This window comes from Centruroides sculpturatus, unplaced genomic scaffold (assembly GCF_000671375.1).
Source record: "Centruroides sculpturatus isolate CEXI.00-Female unplaced genomic scaffold, Cexi_2.0 scaffold489, whole genome shotgun sequence".
NCBI classification, from domain to species: domain Eukaryota; kingdom Metazoa; phylum Arthropoda; class Arachnida; order Scorpiones; family Buthidae; genus Centruroides; species Centruroides sculpturatus.
In genome coordinates, this window is record NW_019384739.1 from 437603 (window position 1) to 457685 (window position 20083).

At 33.9% G+C, this 20083-nt stretch overlaps 1 protein-coding gene across 1 annotated transcript in view; it reads right to left on the reverse strand.

The window, feature by feature from the left end:
* Nucleotides 1-3968: 3968 nt before the first annotated feature.
* LOC111628339 (intraflagellar transport protein 57 homolog) overlaps nt 3969-20083 on the reverse strand; it is a 51673-nt gene continuing 35558 nt past the window's right edge. Inside the window, exons 8-11 of the mRNA XM_023372111.1 lie at nt 18007-18129; nt 13566-13832; nt 8815-8881; nt 3969-5124 (exon numbers count right to left, since the gene is read on the reverse strand). Of these exons, the coding sequence (XP_023227879.1) occupies nt 4946-5124; nt 8815-8881; nt 13566-13832; nt 18007-18129 (636 nt within the window). The 3' untranslated portion in view covers nt 3969-4945. The remainder of the gene's footprint in view (nt 5125-8814; nt 8882-13565; nt 13833-18006; nt 18130-20083) is intronic.

The window sequence follows — 20083 nt, forward strand, 5'->3', positions numbered from 1 at the left end:
ATTTTTGTCAAGGGCGCTACGTGTAAATCATCAAATCTAATGTAGATAGAACTTAATTGATTTACAGAAATCCAATATTGGGATGTACTGTACGACATTAAGTTAGAAGTGTTTAAACGTAACTGCTGAGTTTCGTAGCCATTGGTCGAACGGCCTAAAAATATATAGGAAAAAAAAAAATCAAATATTCTCATTTATATACAGGGTGTATCAGAATGACATTTTAAAAATTTGGGGGAGTGTAAAGAATGAAATTTTGAACGTTTTGATATAAGGAACCCATAGCCGGAAATGTGATATAAAGTTTCTACAGCACTTTGCACTCGGTATTCTGAATGAAACAGCAGAATACAGTATTTATGACAAGTTTTATTGATCAAACTGTACATCGAATCAGTGGCTGCACTACGTTAGACTTCGTTACATATCGGTAATGTGCAACGACGAACCACGTTTTGTCCGACTCTCTGTAAGATACCACGCTCCTCTCTGACTGTATTAAATGCTGTAAAAAATGCTCTCCGTAAGATCATGAACTGTTCCTACAAGTGTTGCGTACACAAGGGACTTTACATAAGTCCAGAGTCAAGAACAATAACGTGACGTCAATAGACGGAAGGGTAGCTACCAAAGGGCAGTCAAGCACTTCCTATCGCTGTAGAAACTTTATATCACATTTCCGGCTATGGGTTCCTGATATCAAAACGTTCAAAATTTCATCCTCTACAATCCCCCAAATTTTTAAAACGTCATTCTGCTACACCCTGTATATAGAAAGCAAGTGACTTAATTTTGAGGGTAGAGATTAGTTTTATAAAACAGTGTAAGTGCTAACGAGTAAAATCTTCATTAAGACTGATCCCGCGCGAGGTATGACACGTGTCCACCCTCTCTCTCCCCCTTTGACCTTTCAATTGAACAGACACACGTCAACGGAATTTGTTTCCATTTTTTGACTTTTTTGGATTCAGGTCTCAGAACGTGTAGCTTGGCTAACAACTCTGAGATTAAAATTTGACGTGATTCCAATGCTTTCCTTGTTATGTATATATATAACAGCAGGGAAAGTAAAATGTGAATTTTGTTTGGAGCGAAATACAGATTGTCAGTGTTAGAAAGACTCATTTGCTAAATGTATAACTATTTTGTGCATTATAATTATTGTAGTTAAAAATGATGTATAACGAACGAAATGCGTGGGGATTAGAAAACTTTCTACTTTTAACAATACTAGGAATTTATAAATAAAAGTATGAAAAATATTAAATGATATAAACTAAAGACACTTAGCTTATAAACAATTAGAACGATTTAAAATTTTAAACTATAAAGCTGCTAAAGCATAATTTGTAAAGTTCGTGTATCTTTGTCATAATAGAGTTTATTGTTTGAAATTTAAAAATAAAGTCGCGAGTTGTGATTTATGATAATGTTAATTTTTTTTTTAATTTGCGAGTTTTATTAACTCCCGGTTTATTAAAATCCGATATCAAATTGATGTTATTTAAGCTATGTTTTATGATAATGTTGACGAAACGTAAACTTTTACTCTTAAAATAGCGAGTTTTTACAATACAGTAATTAAATAAAATAGTTATTGAGCTGCAATTTAAAAAATTGTAGACCTATAAATTCCCACTATCGTCCGTCCTTCCTTAATCTCAAGAACGGAGTTAAACACATGCAAGTCGAGACCAGATAGTTTGGGAGCAGAAAGCCCCGATTAACTATAATAAAATTTCCCATGCAAACCGGAAATCACATTATTTCGATTCAAAACTTTCCCCCCGAAAGGAGTTAGATAGATGACTGGCACGACTCCATTGCTAACGGAAAAGTATGATGTACGGGGGCAAGACATTACATTATACTAATTTGAAGTAGAAAACATATATTTTAAATTAAATCAATTTAAAATATGATAAAAAAATTGCTGCTCGGCATTGTGACGATCTCGCAATAAATAATTGCTCGTTTACAATATGCACTCTTCCTGTGACATCACAATACATCCAGTTCAGGCCCGGTAGGTATCAGGTGGCCAAGACGCATCCATTATCTTACGTTTTGTGTTTCGGTTCGTGCAGCCGTGTATATGCTTTGTTCGCATTGTCTCAGTCGTTCGTTTCTTATAATACTCTTATGTTATCAAATACAACTATAAGTAGCGAACTTGCTTCTCATATACGTAACTAAACTTTTGTAAGTAGGCCTATAATATTCTTGTGTTCATTGTTTTAATATTAATCGTAACGTACCATTATTTAAAAATAAGAATTAGTCTTACGTCATCAGATACCCACCTACATATACTAAGTCCTTTCGGTTACTTTTCGGGTATAAGCCTACACAAGTGCGAGTGAGCCCTATCGACGATAAAATGCCTAAAAAGAAAGTCGTAGTTGTCACGAAATACATCGGTGAGGAGGAACCGCCGGAAAGCTTGTTACTTTCCGATCTACAGTACACATAAACTACCTTAAAATCCGGACTACATTCTTTCCTACAAACTCCCACCATTTGACCGATCCGGACCAAATTGCGCATAATTACTCTCCAGTACCCTACTGGAAATACGGACTACCATAAAACTAGAACACTCACTCCTCTCCGATTTCATTCTCTTACCTCTAAACTCCCAACCTTTTCGGCCATCTGAACAAATTTTGCATAGTCACTCTCCGCCCCCTGCGAGAAACACACGCTAACCATTAATGAGGACAACTCAATTCCTCCTCGAGTTCCCAGGCAACGCCAGGCGTTCTTCGCTAGTATCTAATAACACCGTTCGAGTTTTTGCCATCCTACATTTATTCTATTTATCAACCTCTAAGTAACTCATTATCTGTCCATAAATACGACTCCAAGTAATTGGAATTTCCATTTTTATAACTCATCCCGAAGTCAAGTTTCCTCTCTTTCCTCTAGCAACCCGTGTCTAAATTCCAAGAACTAAATCTCCTACCGACTTTTAATCCCCTATCCGTAATCTGTTCCTAACCTTTCCCGGCTTAACTTTTTGTGAATAACGTACAGTACATACGTCATAGCTCCTTTTTCGGCAAAGAACAGATACTGGCTTAAAGTTAAATGTCGATAAACTCCAAATCCGTACTACAGGAAATCCTAACTCCCCATTTTGTAACACTTACTTGTTAGTTTAACATTTCTATACATTTTCCTAATTAAACTCGTATAATTTTAGTCGACCTTTTCTTCCAGACTCAAAAAGAGGGTTCTCGATAATCTCCAAGGCATCCATCCCATAATAATAATCTATACTAATATTATAAAGAGGTAATGTTTGTAAGTATGTAAGTTTGTATGCAGCAGGTAATCTCCGAAACTACTCATCCGATTTCAAAAATTCTTTCACCAATATTTAGAATGGAACATCAGGTTGGACATGGGCTGTATATTATTCCGTTAAACATTCATATAAATTAAAATATATAACCTAGGTTAAGGCTTTTATGTCCAACAGATGGCGTTACGAGTACGACGCCCTAAGTTTGCTTTTCTGTGAGGCATTGTTTTTCTGTGAAAATGAAGTAAAGCGGATCATCTATCTATCTATCTATATAAATAAAAATGTAATGTTCGTTTGTTCCTACCGATTCCTTTGAAATTTTGACACAACGCTGCATTCGAATACGCACGTGTTTTTATATAATATACGTGTCGAAACCCCCCGCGGGAGATGGACAGGATTAAGGCTTACCGTAAAGAACACTGCTTCTATTTATACTATTTTAGATGCGGTTTTTTGCGTTTTTGATTGCGTTTTAATAGGATACGTCAACAGAATATACACTACAGAGGGATTTTTCGATATTCCCCCCGCGGGGGAGAGGGACAGGATTAAAGCTTACCGTGAAGAACCTGGCTTCTATTATACTATTTCAGATGCGGTTTTTTGCGTTTTTGATTGCGTTTTAATAGGGTACGTCAAGAAAATGTACACTAAGGGATTTTTTGAAAAATTCCCCCCCACGGGGGAAGTGTTATACATTTATTATAGATACATTTTGAGCTACAACAACGCGTGGCGGGGTCTGCTAGTAACTTATAAATTCAACCGTAACCGCGAGATGCGCTCCATCCGTTCGCCACCTCCGTGAGTAGGCATCCGAAAACGAGAAGCAAAGAAAAAGGACGGCGGATCTACGATTGTAAAATAGGCGTTTTCGGAGGCGGAAGTTAAAAAAAGGCTCCCGATGGTAAAAGTAACCGTAGTACGGACGGCCAGACTATCGCTCTCCAACCTAAACTACCACCGCAGGTAGCAACGTGTGACACAGGAATTTTTAATTAAAGAAATGCCGTGCGCGCAGAGGATTAAAAGAACGTTCGTTTCTTTTATAATTGTTAATTTTAAAAACGATTTATTTTTTAAGACTTTCAAAAGTAAAAGGTTTGTTATTTTTTACCAAAAACTCGACCGGTTTAAAAGCGACATTTTTGTAACGTTTACATGGAGACCGTCTCGGGGATGGTCTTTATTCTTTAGTATTTGCCGACAATGTACGAAGAGCGCGTGCGTTTTCTTATAATCGTCGTCTCCACCGACCTAATGCGGCCGGAACAGAAGGGTGACGAGCGAAAGTGCGGCGTAAGCTTTTGTGGGGGAAATTTTCCGGCGCCTACGTTTCGGTTACGGACAATTTACGTCCGGTATTAAAGTTTGCCGAGACGAGCGGAAAAGGAGGAAAGTTATAACGCGGCCGGTTTCTGGACGTTAACGCGGTAACCGACGTAAAGTAAACTCGGGTAACCACCACACGTATTTAAATAAAAAGCGGCTTTGGCCCGAAAGGTAAAGCGGTCGACTCGGCGACTCGCGGCTTTCGTTAAACACGAAGAATCCGCCGTTCCCCTTTTTAACGGCAATTTCCCCCGGTCCGATTTGCTTCGATCGGGCGTCTTTATCGGGCCAAACGGTCGCTCAAAAGACGGAATCGAAGTCGGCGGCGGCTGGCAACGGATCGGCCGCTCTCTGCAGATTTCCCTTCTCCTTCAACTTGGCCCGCAGCAACGTGTGGGCGGCCACCCCGATCCTGACGTCCGTCTGCGCCGTCTCGCTCTTCAGGCGGGCCAGGGCCTTCCGCACGTTCACCAGAGGAGCTGAAAGTACAAAAATGCTGCTTTTATTCTCTTCTTTCCTACCGCGCCCTCTCTCGGATTCCTTGCTAGGCCCACCCCGCCTACGATTTTCCCGCCTAAAAAAATACCGTTCGATAATTTCGAACTTTCTTTGGGCCTTTAATTAACGGCGCCGACGCCTTGAAGACCCGCTGTCCACCCAGGGAAGAAAAATTTTCTTGGTGAATTGGCTTCGGTACTTTTCGGACACGTACACTACGTCTATTTCCGAAAAACAAATTAAAATAACGCATTATTCGCGCCAAACTAACCGCTATTCCGCCGCATAAACTCCGTAGAAAAACGTATTTTACCCGCCGTGAGTAAAATATGACCGAGGAATGTCGTAACAACCGTGATTATTGCCGCGGCCGGCGTACGTCTGTAACGTATTCTTAAATTATACGCATTAACCGTTACGTGGTACTTTAAATTACGTCGTACGGTAAACCGGATAGTTCCGAATTCTCCTGGCACTGTACACCGTGAAATTCCGGCAGAAATATCAATTGAAGGCAAATGTTGTCGATGCTGTTTACCGTTTTCGGTCTGCCGATTGTAAATTCAAATTACCGAACTTCTTACGAGGTATAGAATTTGAATCCGGTCGAAATTTATGCCGTTTCTTGTATAAAACATTTTAAATTTACGTCATTTAAAAAATAGTCGACGAATTAATTAAATATAAAATAATAAACGCGTATAAGAAATATCCTACGATGAGTTGCTCGACTTTCCCGGCCAACGAAATTTAAAATTACGATATTTCGTTTAAAAATTTTTTTGCGTAATTATTATAAAATAATGCGAGTTTAATTTTGAAGCCGGAGACGACTTTTATATAAAAATGATGAATGCTAATAACCAGTAAAATCTTCGCTAAGTCTCTCCCCTCTATCTTTCCGTCCCTTCGACCTTTAACCATCAGAATTTAATAATGTCGATTCCCCAATACGCAAATCTCCCTGCAGAATTTCGGAAATTGACGACGTAACAATTGGGTTTGGCCGGTAACATATATACGAATTTATATTCGAATACACAATAGCAATTTTATCGTTATTTTTCACATGTATAGAAATTCGTAATAAAATACATAACGCGGTTATAATAAAATATTAATTTTAAGTAATTCAAAGTACATTAAAATATGAAAATAATCGCGCAACATGTATTTATATTTTAGAAAATACAAGGGAAGCGGCGCTTCCACAGCTTCCATGGACGGCACCCACTGCGAAATTCCGTTCTAATAACGTAGTCGATGGAATTTGTAGTTCATACAACACACAAAATCCTACAGACTTTGGTATAGACTTAACTTATAGAATGCATTTATACTTGGAGAGCTTTCACTCAATTTGTTATCTATTTAAACTATTATATTCGTACATTCATGTTTATATGTATTTATTTAATTTTATATTTAATTAATTCGTTTATTATTTTCTAACTGACGTAAATTTAAAATATTCTACTTGTAAAACGGCAATACTTTTTACCGGATTCAAATACTATACGTTCTAAGCAGTTCGTTATTTTGAATTTACAAATCGTAGCCCGAAGACGGCCTTTGAATAATGTCGAGAACGTTTGCTATTAAATGACATTACTGATGGAATTTTACAGTGGTGATATTTTACTTTAAATTATTTTAAATAATTATTTAATTAAAAATATATTTTAAAATTTCTAAATTAGTAAAAAATTTTCATCAAAGCGCGTACAGTGGTACCTCAGGATACGAAATTAATCCGTTCCGAAACTGAGATCGTATCATGAAAATGTCGTAAGGTGGATCATCTTTTCCCTTACGATTACATGTTAAACCAAATAATTCGTTCCAACGCGAAAAAACATACTCAAATTAAAGCCAAGTAATACATTAAAGAAAATAACTGTAGTAAGAAAAACAAATGAAAAATGCGAACTAATGTAACGTCGTATGGTGAGTTTTTGTTCGTATCGTGGAGCAAAAATATGTTCGAATTTCATGTCGTATCCTGAAAATTTCGTATGCTGGGGCGTTCGTAACCTGAGGTACCACTGTATATGGTAAACGGTGAGACTCCTTTGTTAATTTAGAAGCTCGATGATATCATCGCCCCAGTAACGGTTGTGTAGACAGACTCATTGACAGGTAGTTATACGGACCATTATTACATTGAAAACCAACTTTTTTATGCAATAAGTTTTTTTACTTTCCTGGCTTTGTTATATATAACAGAGGGGAAGTATGGCGATGGGTCAAAAATGACCCTACAAGATTATTACATTTTTGGAATCGGGGACCTTAAAAAATTCGGGAGTTTTTGTTTTTATTGGATGTTCGTCTGTTGTCTGTCAATCTCTCTGTGTGTGTATGTGGGGGCACAATTTTGTTCACCCTCTTCGAAGCTTAATAACTTCTGTTTTTTTTTGTCGAAAATTTCTGAAATTCTGAAGGGAGGTTTCTGTTTGAGGGGAGCGACGTTATTACATTTTGGTGGTTAAAAGTCGACAAGGTACGGGATAGAGAGAGGTAGTGTGTCGCATCTCGAGAATGGTCGGACTTTGGTATATATTTATATGCATTCATTTATTTTATATTTAATTAATTCGTTGACTATCTTCTATGACGATTTTACTCATCGTTAGCATTTACGATTTTTTTATAAACCCATCGCTAACCTCAAAATTAAGCTTTTTGCCATTTTATGATAATTACAAATATAAAGATGTTTTAAAATAAAATATAGTAACAGATGGCCCAAATATGCAATTTTGAAATGTTGTCGGAAAAGTTAAGCAACTCATTGCTGAATTTTTTACCAGTAGTATGCTTTATCTCTATCATATATCTTAGAGTCAGAGACCCAAAAATAAAGTTCCAAATAAAAGGATCCGTCTGTCTTGATTAATCCATCTCGAGTTCGTCTGGGTCAGCCACCTTTGATTATTTGCTCACTGTTTGCCATCGGTAATCCCTGTGATTATCGTTTACACCAGTCTATCAACTGTCAGTGTTTGCCAAGTTGCTTTCTCAAAATAATCTCAAGTAATTTTAAAACTATTGTTGGGTAGCGTCAGAATCTTAAAGTAATCTTCCCACAATAATTAGACATGAGTTAGTTTGTGCGCACAGACCACTACTTAGTACCTATGTATGTGCAATACAGTAATATGCTAATAGTTGCATGTAAGTTACTAAATCGAAATACAAAGATAATGGAAAATCCTCAAACAGCATCCAGGAATTAAATAACCCAAATCCTCAGGGTTAAGACCAACCTACGGAGATTTCTCCACTATGTGGTGTACCAACTTTTTAAATATGAGTAGACTGAAATTACAATATATTGCTGACTTGCTAATAATGTTTAAAAATGAAATATCTGCCGTACCCTAGCTATCAGTTTGAGAGAGGTGAAAAAATTTTGAAAGAATCTTCATACAAGAAATTTTGAAATGAAATAAAATACAAACTGTATAAAATTTAATGAAATAAAACGGACGTCCACTGAAGCACAACCCTCCCCTCGTCCACCTTATCATAACCCCCTTCTAGTATGAACATCATTAATAGACAGCCCCTTACCCATATATACACTTTGGATTTTAATAATTATTTTGCTTTCTAGAATACTTCAATTATCAAATTTTTTAACGATATAAAAATTAATTCATTCTTACTTCCATCAGTCATGCTAGATCCTCTTTCTTCCATTTCTTGTTTTATTTGCTCTAATTCTTCTGTTATCTATTTTTAAAAATATGATTTATTGATAAATATTTATAGTTATATAAAATATTTATTGTATTTTTATAAAATTGCATTTACTTTAATGAAATATGACGTGTAATTTATATATCATAATTTCTTGCTATAACCTGCAGAAAATTGTTAGAATGAAAAACTGCTGCCATATAGGCTTTCCCAAACTGAAGAAGTCCATGTTCAAAAAATGTATCATGCTTTACTTATTAACGGATTATGTGATATCATCTTCGGCATTCCATTTTTTCCTCCATTTTTTCACTTTTATTTCCATTAACTATTCGTTGTAAATGTAATTATAAAATATGCAAAGAAAAAAAACAGAACATTTGAGGAAGAACTGTAAACTGCATTAAGTGTCAAAAATACCAAATGGTACAGTAAGACGAATTTTTTGTTGTGTTGTGTTGTTTGACTTTGTTTCTGTTTTATTTATCAATTATCATTAACTATATATATACTTATAATCTATATATATAATCGAGACGGGTTGATAATAATAATAATAATAATAACTTACTACCACACTACATCCATTTAATTTCTACACTCTCAGACATTCATACATTAGTTTATGCTGGGGCAGTCACAGTAGTAACACATCATGGACTGAAAATACAATCACAGACAGACACACACACAAAACACAATTCTATCACAAGCCTGCCTGGCAGAGAAGAATAGAAACACAAATAAATGACATTAGACAGCAATTAGGCAGGCTGACACAATACACTAAAAACAACATAACACCCAAATTAAAGAAACAACTCAAAAACATTTTCAAGAAAATCAAAACACACACAAAACATGAACATCACAACACACACATTACAGAATACATCGATACACTAAAACAAAAACTCGCAGCCAAAGCACGTAGACTCAAACGATACAAAACATGTACACTACGAAAACAACAAAATAAATTATTCACAAACAATGAAAAACTTTTCTACAGACAAATCAGTACCAAAACAAACACTGATACACAGCACAGTGGCACACCAACAGAAGAAGAACTCACAACTTATTGGTCTTCTCTTTGGTCCAATGCTGTTACACACAATGCTGATGCAGGCTGGATCGAGGAGGAGAACAGAAACTTGCACAACATACCAACTATGCCCTGTGCTGAAATAAACATACACGACATTCGCTACGCTGTTAACAGAACACACAACTGGAAGACACCTGGTGTAGACAACATTCACAATTTCTGGTACAAAAAGTTTACATCACTGCACCAGGAACTAGCTAAACATCTAACACACATCATCATCAATCCACAAGACATGCCAAAATTTCTTACTCAGGGCATCACCTACATGAAACCTAAAAACAACAAAACCACAGACCCCACACAATACAGACCAATTACATGTCTTCCAACACTCTACAAATTATTGACATCCTGTATCACAAACAAAATATACAAACATGTTGAAGAACACGACATTCTTACAGAACAACAAAAAGGTTGCCGTAGAAATCACAGGGGATGCAAAGAACAGTTACTCATAGATTCAGTCATTCTACGGCAAGCACACAAACAACACAGAAACATACACATGGCATATATAGACTACAGAAAAGCATTCGACAGTGTTCCACACAGTTGGCTGCTACATATTCTACACATGTACAAAATACATCCATCACTCATTGCATTCTTCGAAAACACTATGCAGCACTGGAGAACAACACTACATCTCAGGGTTAGTAACACTTCCATACAAACAAACGAAATATTCATTAGGCGAGGAATTTTTCAAGGAGATTCCTTGAGTCCTCTCTGGTTCTGCCTAGCCCTGAATCCATTATCCAACATGTTAAACAACACGCATTATGGCTACAATATCAGACATGAAAAAACAACACAGTTTACACTCTCACATCTCATGTACATGGACGACATAAAACTTTATGCATCCACACAAAAACAACTTCATCAACTCCTACAAATCACACATTCATACACCAAGGACATACAAATGGAGTTTGGCTTAGACAAATGCAAAACACTTCACATAGAAAAAGGAATCCTGAAGAAAGAAGATTTTGCACTTGGAAATGGAGACGTTATTGAATCCATGGAAGAGGGCGAGTTCTACAAGTATTTAGGATTCCAACAGGCCAAACTAACAGAACATACACAAATAAAGCAAAGATTAATTAAAGAATACCAACGTAGGTTAAATGCCATTCTCAAAACACAGCTAAATGCAAAACACACAGTTAAAGCAATAAACACATATGTCATCCCAGTACTCACATATTCTTTTGGAGTTATACATTGGACTCACACAGATCTTGAGCAACTCCAAAGAAAAACAAGAACAACACTTACTAAACATAAACATCGTCATCCTAAATCCACTATAGAAAGATTAACCCTTCCACGTAAAGATGGCGGATGTGGCCTGATTGACATAATTAACCTTCACTACAAACAAATACAGCCACTGTGAGAGTTTTTCTACAGGAAACAAGAAATATCACAATTACATAAAGCAGTAACTCTAGCAGACTCAAATAACACACCATTAAACTTACACTCATAACCTACGGACATGACACAACATATAAAAAGCATAGACATCATGAAGAAATCGCGGGCTCAAAAGGCACTCCATGGCAGGCATCCCTATGACCTGGCCCAGGATTTTGTTGACAAAACTGCGTCAAACAGCTGGTTACATTGAGAATGCCTCTTTGGGGAGATAGAAAGATTCATGATTGCCATACAGGATCAGGTCACAAATACTAAGAACTATAGAAAACATATACTCAAAGATACAACACTCACAAATGACACATGCAGAAAATGTCACATCATGCCAGAAACTATACAACACATCACTTCTGGGTACAAGCTCTTGGCACCCAGAAGTGCCAAGAGCTTGCACCCAAGATTTACACAGACATAATCAAGTAGCAAATATAATACACCAAGAGCTTGCAAAGAAACACAACTTGGTAGACATTCATGAACCATACTACAAATACATTCCACAGACAGTATTGGAAAACAACATGCACAAAATGTACTACGACAATGCCATAATCACAGATAAAACAATTTACAACAATAGACCAGATATTACACTCATTGACAAACACAATAAAATCACATACATTATAGACATAGCCATTCCAGTCACAATGTACAAAACACATGCACTGAAAAAATTAGCAAGTACACAGAACTCGCCCAGGAAATAAGGCATCTTTGGAGGATGGATAGGGTGCTTATTGTACTGTACATGTTGTTCTCTCCTGTACAGGTGTGATATCACACACACTACACAAAAGCCTGGAAACATTACAAATGAACAGAAATACATACATAACACTACAGAAAGCCACTATATTGAATACATGCCATATTGTTAAGAAGTTCCTAAATACAGACACTGACACACTTATTTAATTTTAGTTTTATTTTGGTTGCTATGCCTTTACTCTGGTCCGGCATAGTACACAGCCACTGGTGTGAACCGAGTATAACCCTCCCATAATAATAATAATAAGCACTGAGCCCAAACAATTACGAGTTGAAAGTTAAAATTTGGTATACAGTTAGGGTACATCATGAGAATGCACACTAAAATGGGATTTTTCGAAATTCTCCCCCACGGGGGAGAGGGACAGGATTAAGACTTCAACAATGGAAGTGTTAAGAGAAAGCAGCATGTTCAACTCAATCCCATCTTGAAAATAATTATGTGCTATTTCAATATAATTTACATCTTGCATGTAGAGAGATGATTTTCAAGAAATGTAACATTCTATATTTTTTGAAAACTAAAGTCATATTTCTATTAGCAATACTTTCCTTGCAAATGAAGTTATTAGTCAAAATACAAAGTATGATTTTTGCATGAAAATATACAAAATATTGTGAATAAATAAGATGGTCATTTGAAATTTTTGTAAAAATTGCAAGGATCTGAAAATCAATATATTACACTGTATTTCATCATAATATATTTAAATACGTTAACAAAAATTTAACAACTGCAGGTATGCACCAGTTAATAACAGAAGTCCTGGAAGATTATAATGAAGCCAAAAACTCTGTAGTCACTGTAACGTGTGGTGGCAATAGTAATGTGCAATGCATTAATGCTATGGCAAAGCTGGCCATGTAAAAGTACATAAGCTATGACAAAAAATTTCATGGAATAAAGTATTATCAGAAAATATGTCAATTGATTGCTGGAGAAAAAATGTGGCCGTGTTACTGCCATTATCTTTACTTAAATTCGAAACAATTTGGTTAGTAGAGGTAATTAGGCACCATCTCCTATTAAATTTAATAAGAGATGGTGCCTAATACCTGCCTCCAGTGAAAAATCATTTAGAAATTAAGTTAAAATAATTGCAGAGAAGTAGCCCAATTTAATAAGGCAGTCATTTGACATCTTAGGAAATTAAAACTCAATAAAGTTTTATTTGGAAAAATGTCTGAATAGATGTTCTTTTGTTCAAATGAATTTTTATATCATCTGATGACAAGCTAGCAAAAGCTCAAAAAAATGTTTTTATGCAATTAAAACAAAGCAAGAACCTGTATAATTTAGTAGTGTTTTCTTCTTAAAGAGAGTGTTTATACATGTTTAATAGTTTCTGAAAAATTAAAATAATTTTTTGCGAAACTTACCTGCCCTAATATTCGAGATCTTTCTGTTACACCACCACTAACAGATCTGTATTGTTCTTTTGTTTGAGCAAGTTGATCTTGAGATGCTCTATATTCTAACAACATTTGTTCTAGTTGATTATTCAAATACTTTTCTCTGCTTCCAATTTTTTCTAATGTTCGAGTGATTTCCAAGTGAAGTTTGTCTAATTGATTTCTTGTTACAGATAGACTCTCACCAATGTCTTTGCGATGCTGATGCATTTGTTCAATATGACTTCGCCAATCCTAAAAAACAAAATCATTTTTCCTATGTAAAATATTTTTTTGATCTGAACTCATAAGAATATTATAATGCATGTAAAATAAATTACTAGTCATATTAAGTTACATCTAAAAGCACATCTGGCAATGAAACAGAATTAAAAAAAAAAAATTTAATAAATTAGTTTTGCAGAAAGAAGAGCTGGCAGTAAAGAGAAATAAGAAGACTGCAAAAAGTATCCCATTACATTTCATTGACTCATAAAGACCAAGATTTTATAAAGCTATAAAAGACTGATGAATAAGAGATAATGTCATAAAGAAATGCAATATTTTTATTATGCTGAGGAGTGAGAAGGAAAGAAAATAATGATGGAGAGAAAGAGTATGCAATGAGAAACAAGTTGTGTGTGAAGTTATGTGGGATCAACAAGAGGCCTGGAGACAAAAAGGAAAAAGCATTTTGAGGATTAAAGCCAGGAAAGCTGACAACAATGCTACTGGAGAATGCATTTATAGAAGAACACAGATGTGAAATTGTTGAAAGAGATAAGAGAAAAAGAGTATTAATGAAAGAAAAACTACGGGTTTGAAAAAAGTTTGAACAGTATAATAGTTTATTTCAAGCATGGAGAAGTGTTTTCACCAAATGTGAAAATGAGTGAGAAACCAAGAAATGAGAGGAGAAAAAGTTAAAAGCAAAAAAAAAATTTTCTGAACAGGTAGAATGACACAAACAACAAAAAGAGAAGAAAAATCAAGGTTGGTTAGAACAAAAGAGAGTAAGAGAAAAAATTTTTGGATTAAAAAAATAGTCTACAAGCTGACACAATATTGGAATTTGAAGTTTGTCTGTTCAGATGATTGAGTTCAGGAAGTTTAGCACAAATTTGACTTTTAGAACCAGTGGAATTCCTAAAAACTGGAATAAATTTTTGAAGGACTGTTTTTGTAGTTTTAACCACTGATGATGGAGTCAGGAGGCTCGAATGTACTCAAGACTAGATGTAAATATGTTGATTTTCTATGGATTCTCCATTAAATTAGTTTTTAACATATTTTTAAGTTATATTTAAGAAATGACTCAATGAGCATACTACTGACTGTTCAAAACATATCTGTGAGAAATAAATGAAAAATTCAGGATACACACATCAACAACAAAAAAATAATAATAATAATTATGTACTGAGGAAATCAAATTGAACTTTAATAGTGCAAAAATGTAACGATACTGGTGTTTACAATATTAAAAAGGAATTTTTCCCTTTGATCAAGCACTTTTTAAATTTGTGAGCTCTCAGCCAGTAGACACCTAACATTTTGGCTCTACATGTTTGAGGTTTTCTGGAATTCTAGATTCAAATTGTTTTCAGAGAGAACTGATTTTTGACTGCTTCATCACAAAATATTCAATTTAGGCTATTTTTGTTTACTTATTATAGTTGTGAGTTATCCTTTTTGTTATCTATATTAGCTTTTGTGTTACTTTGATTAAAATTGCCTACTTGTGTAAAGTGTCTTTGTATAAAATAAATGTCTTTTGTGTAGAACTGCAACATCATCATAGAAAAGAGAGAAATTCTTGTAGAACAATGATACAACTTAAAGGACTCTTTAGCACCTTGTAAGACCTCCACTTGCCTAAATTTATGTGGCAAACATTCAGGTATGGAAACATACATGCACCTTATCCTGCAATAGATTTGCCTAAAGATGTTGCAAACTCCAGATTTCTCATGCTTGTAGAGGACCGAAGCTGGTGTCTAATTTGGTTCCATGAATGCTGTATGGGCAATAAATCTGGAGATTGGGCAGGTAAAGGAAGTGTGGCAACATAACAGACATTCAATAAATCACCAAACGATTGCCAAAATATCTGGCTATAATATGGCTAATTAAATGAATGGTATAAATTAATTTGGACCTAGAGGTAGACGTTAGGTGCCATCTCTTAAGTAAATTAATAATTAGAATTAAATAAATAAATTATTAAATAAATTTAGAACCTTCTGGAAAAAAGAACTGGCCCGGGACGGGGCTTGAACTTGCAACCTCCACTTACCGTGCAGTGTGCTTGCCAGTTATGCCACCTGGACCCCGAGCAAGTCCCCTCTTCCAGAAGTATATTACATTAGATATAACCTTACTTGGTTAAATATGGCACTGACTGGGGACGACTCTATCGCCCACGGCCTAAGACCATCTCCACAACGGCACTCAGCCAGCTATCGCATTACTCAGCAAGGTATATATATATATATATAAATGACAACATCTTGAAGCCCGAGTAATATACAATAAATCACCAAAAGATCGCCTAAATATCAGGCTATAATATGGCTAATTAAATGATTGGTATAAATTAATTTGGCACTAGAGGTAGACGTTAGGCGCCATCTCTTAAGTAAATTAATAATTAGAATTAAATAAATAAATTATTTCAGAAATTATTTTTTTTTCCAGAAGGTTCTAAATTTATTTAATAATTTATTTATTTAATTCTAATTATTAATTTACTTAAGAGATGGCGCCTAACGTCTACCTCTAGTGCCAAATTAATTTATACCAATAATTTAATTAACGATATTATAGCCCGATATTTAGGCGATCGTTTGGTGATTTATTGTATATTACTCAGGCTTCAAGATGTTGTCATTTATAACAGACATTCCAGAAAAATCCTTGTTATGTGCAACCAAGCATTATCTTGCTGGAAAATGGCTGCTTGCAGGTCTACCATGAAAGATAACAGACGAGAGCACAGGATTCTTAAACATAGTACTAAGCTATCAATATACATGTAACTCATATCACTACTAGGGACAACTGACATGCAATATGAGATGGCTCACTAGACCAGCATGTCAGCAGAAGGGTGTGTGCACTGTTCAACAGTAAAGACAAAATTCAGCAATCTGTAAAATAACTGTGAGAATCTGGATTTCAAGTTAAACAACATAACTAAATAACAATATAACTTCTCAATAATAATTTTGTCAGCCAGGATATCTGTCAACTTTCACACCTCGGAGTATCTCTTCCTTTAAGTTCTCAGCAGTGAAAAAGATGCATCTTCAGGCCTCATTAATGTTCCAAAATTGGAATGTAATAAAGAACAATGGCGTATTCTGGTTTATGATGTGTAATTATCATTTAAATCAATCAATTTGGTGTAGAAGTTGAACTTTGTTTAATTTAAAAATAACTTATTTGCTTGAATTTCAATGAACATTGTAATTTTAAAATTAAAAGAATACCAACTAATTACAATACTTAATATTGTAATTTGGCTGTTTCATTATTTACATTTATTAGAGCAATTATAGGTAAGCATTATTTTGTAAAACTACAAGTTATAAATGGAAAATCTCCAATTCTACTAACTTCTGGTTTCCAATGCACATGTCAATGTCTTAACTAATCATTTGGCATTGTCACAGGATACAAAGTGCCGTCTATAACAGAAAGTAATTTTTGGAGTCAGGGTGAAATTTGTCGGCAAAGTATACCTGTTACCAACCACAATGATAACATTGACGTCATGAGCATTGTGGTTAATGTTAAAGTTGAAAAACACATCTCTGGTCTTGGTGAAACTTGTGCTTTCCCATATGGACTCTCATGACTTTGGGAAAGCCAGAATCATTGTGCTTTATTTAATACAAAGCACACTAATAAAATAATATAATTATTATTGAATTCACACAACTAAGACATGCTTTGCAATACATAGTAACTGATATCTTGCACTAACCAAACTTGTTAACATTGAAATGCCTATCATTGTCCACTTGACTACAAATCTACTTTGCATTAATGCATATTTTGCATAAACCAATAACACTATAACAAGGTTTGACAGTATCAAATAGCCAAAAATCCTGGCAGTTACCAAAAATATATAATGCAGAGCAATATTATTTTTAATGTAAAAAAAATTGTCGACATATTAAACGGTATATAAAATAACTTAGATTCTAAATGAAAAAATTAAATTATTTTTAAAAACCTTTCAATTATCAATTGATTATATACAATAAATTTGAGCTGAACAAATTTGACCACGTAAACACTAATTTTTAAGTATCTTAAAAAATTATAATTAGAATTTAGATATTAGAGAAAACAATCACTAAAACAAATGCATGTATGTATTGATTATATAAAAAAAATATAAATTAATAAAAATTCATACCTTTGCATCAGGTCGTAAAGTCACTTTTAACTGAGGAAGAACTTTTTCTACCTCTAGTTTCCATTCTGCAGAGTCTGTTGTCGATTCCATAATGTCATCAGGTTTATTTATTTCTGCAGCATTCTAATAAAAAAAAATGTTATATAATAAATTAATACAAGGTTTGCAACATTTTACACAATTTTATCTTTCTTTTCAAATAATTATCTAACAAAGAAAATTATAAAACCCAAAAATTCCAAACCAAATCAACAATATAACATTCTATGCACAGTAAACTGGAACTTTGTACAATAAGTTTCACAACACCTTTCTTTCTTTATTCTAGCAATTTATTTAATGTAACTAATGTTTTTGGCTATTTTAAATGGCCTTCTTCAGGTTAGATGAAAATAGAACATCAGTTATAATTTAAATCAGAACATAAATTTAAAACATCATGATCTTGTGACATCATGGTTCTACAAAAGACTTGAACAGAATAAATAAATAAATAAATACAGAAATACACAAAAATAAAATTATATGTTAAAATTAATGAGCTTAGTGCAAAATAAAAAACAATAAACATCACTTAAAACATAAAATTTATAAAGACATGTTTATAAATTCATAAAGTCACATGAGTAAATTAACCCACTTTCTTTAGGAGATCGTCTAGGAGTGATTGCCAAGCTGTGGATAGAGTCGGCATCCTTTCTATTAATGCAATTCTCTTTAAGGGATTTTGCGAAGATTGTTAATTTTAGCTTATAATTTTATTTTTGTTTATTTCTGTATTTATTTATTTATTCTATTCAAATCGTCTATAAAACCATGACATCACAAGATCTTGTTGTTTTAAATTTATGTTCCAATTTAAATTATAACAGACATTCTATTTTCATCTAACCGGAAGGAGGCCATTTAAAATATCCAAAAATATTAGTTATATTAAAGAAATTGCTAGAAAAAAGAAAGATGTTGTGAAATTTAAAATAAAACATTATTCCATTTTTATGTACTATGCTTATATTAAAACATTTCCTAAGGGAGGCTACTACTTTGTAGGTAAAAGAATGCTGGACTAAAATATTACAAACTGAACTATGTCTAAGAGAAAAAATAATAAATTTCTAAATAAATAAAACTTTAAAGCATCAAATTTATTTTCAATTAATATAATACCTTATGATGTAATATTTCCAAAGAATCATAAACTTGGCAAGATGCTAGTTGTAATGGAAATTGTTTTGCATTTGTGACATTTATATACTAAAAATATCAGCAAACCAAAATATATTTGTTATAGTGAAATTTCAAATTTTAATTTAATTAAATTTTTTTCACTAATAATACAAAAAACAGTTTTACCAAACTTATATATGCAGTAAACTTTAATGTGGAAACCTGATAGTACTCGCAGAAGTAACAGGTTAACATCATACATATTTAATTTAAAACCATATTATATATGGTCCATTTAACAGTCGCATGCAGATGACACAGGTCACCTTGTGACCCCAGTCACATTTTTGTTTATATTATAGACAAATATTAATTTTGGAATTTGAATTGTTTTACTTTTATCCCCTATCATTTGTGAATAATTTGGAGTATATTTGACAAAAATTCAGTAATTATAGTGGTTCCTATAAAAAAATATCTGATGTTGCATGATAGATTATTGCTCCCATGTGGATATTATATTATTTTGATTTGAGAAATTGTAATCCTGACTATAGTAGTAACTATAAAGTATATATAAACATCGCTAAACCCGATGTAATATAGCTAATCACCAAACATATGCCGTAAATCCATCGGGCTAGTGTTAAGGCTAATTACTAAATAAATTACGTAATTAATTTGGCACTAGAGGTAAGCGTTAGGCGCCATCTCTTATTAATATTAATAATTATAAATAAATTAATTAATTTAAATAATTTAGAACCGCTGGGAGAAAAAAAATTAGTGCCAAATTAATTACGTAATTTATTTAGTAATTAGCCTTAAAACTAGCCCGATGGATTTACGGCATATGTTTGGTGATTAGCTATATTACATCGGGTTTAGCGATGTTTANTATACAGTGGTA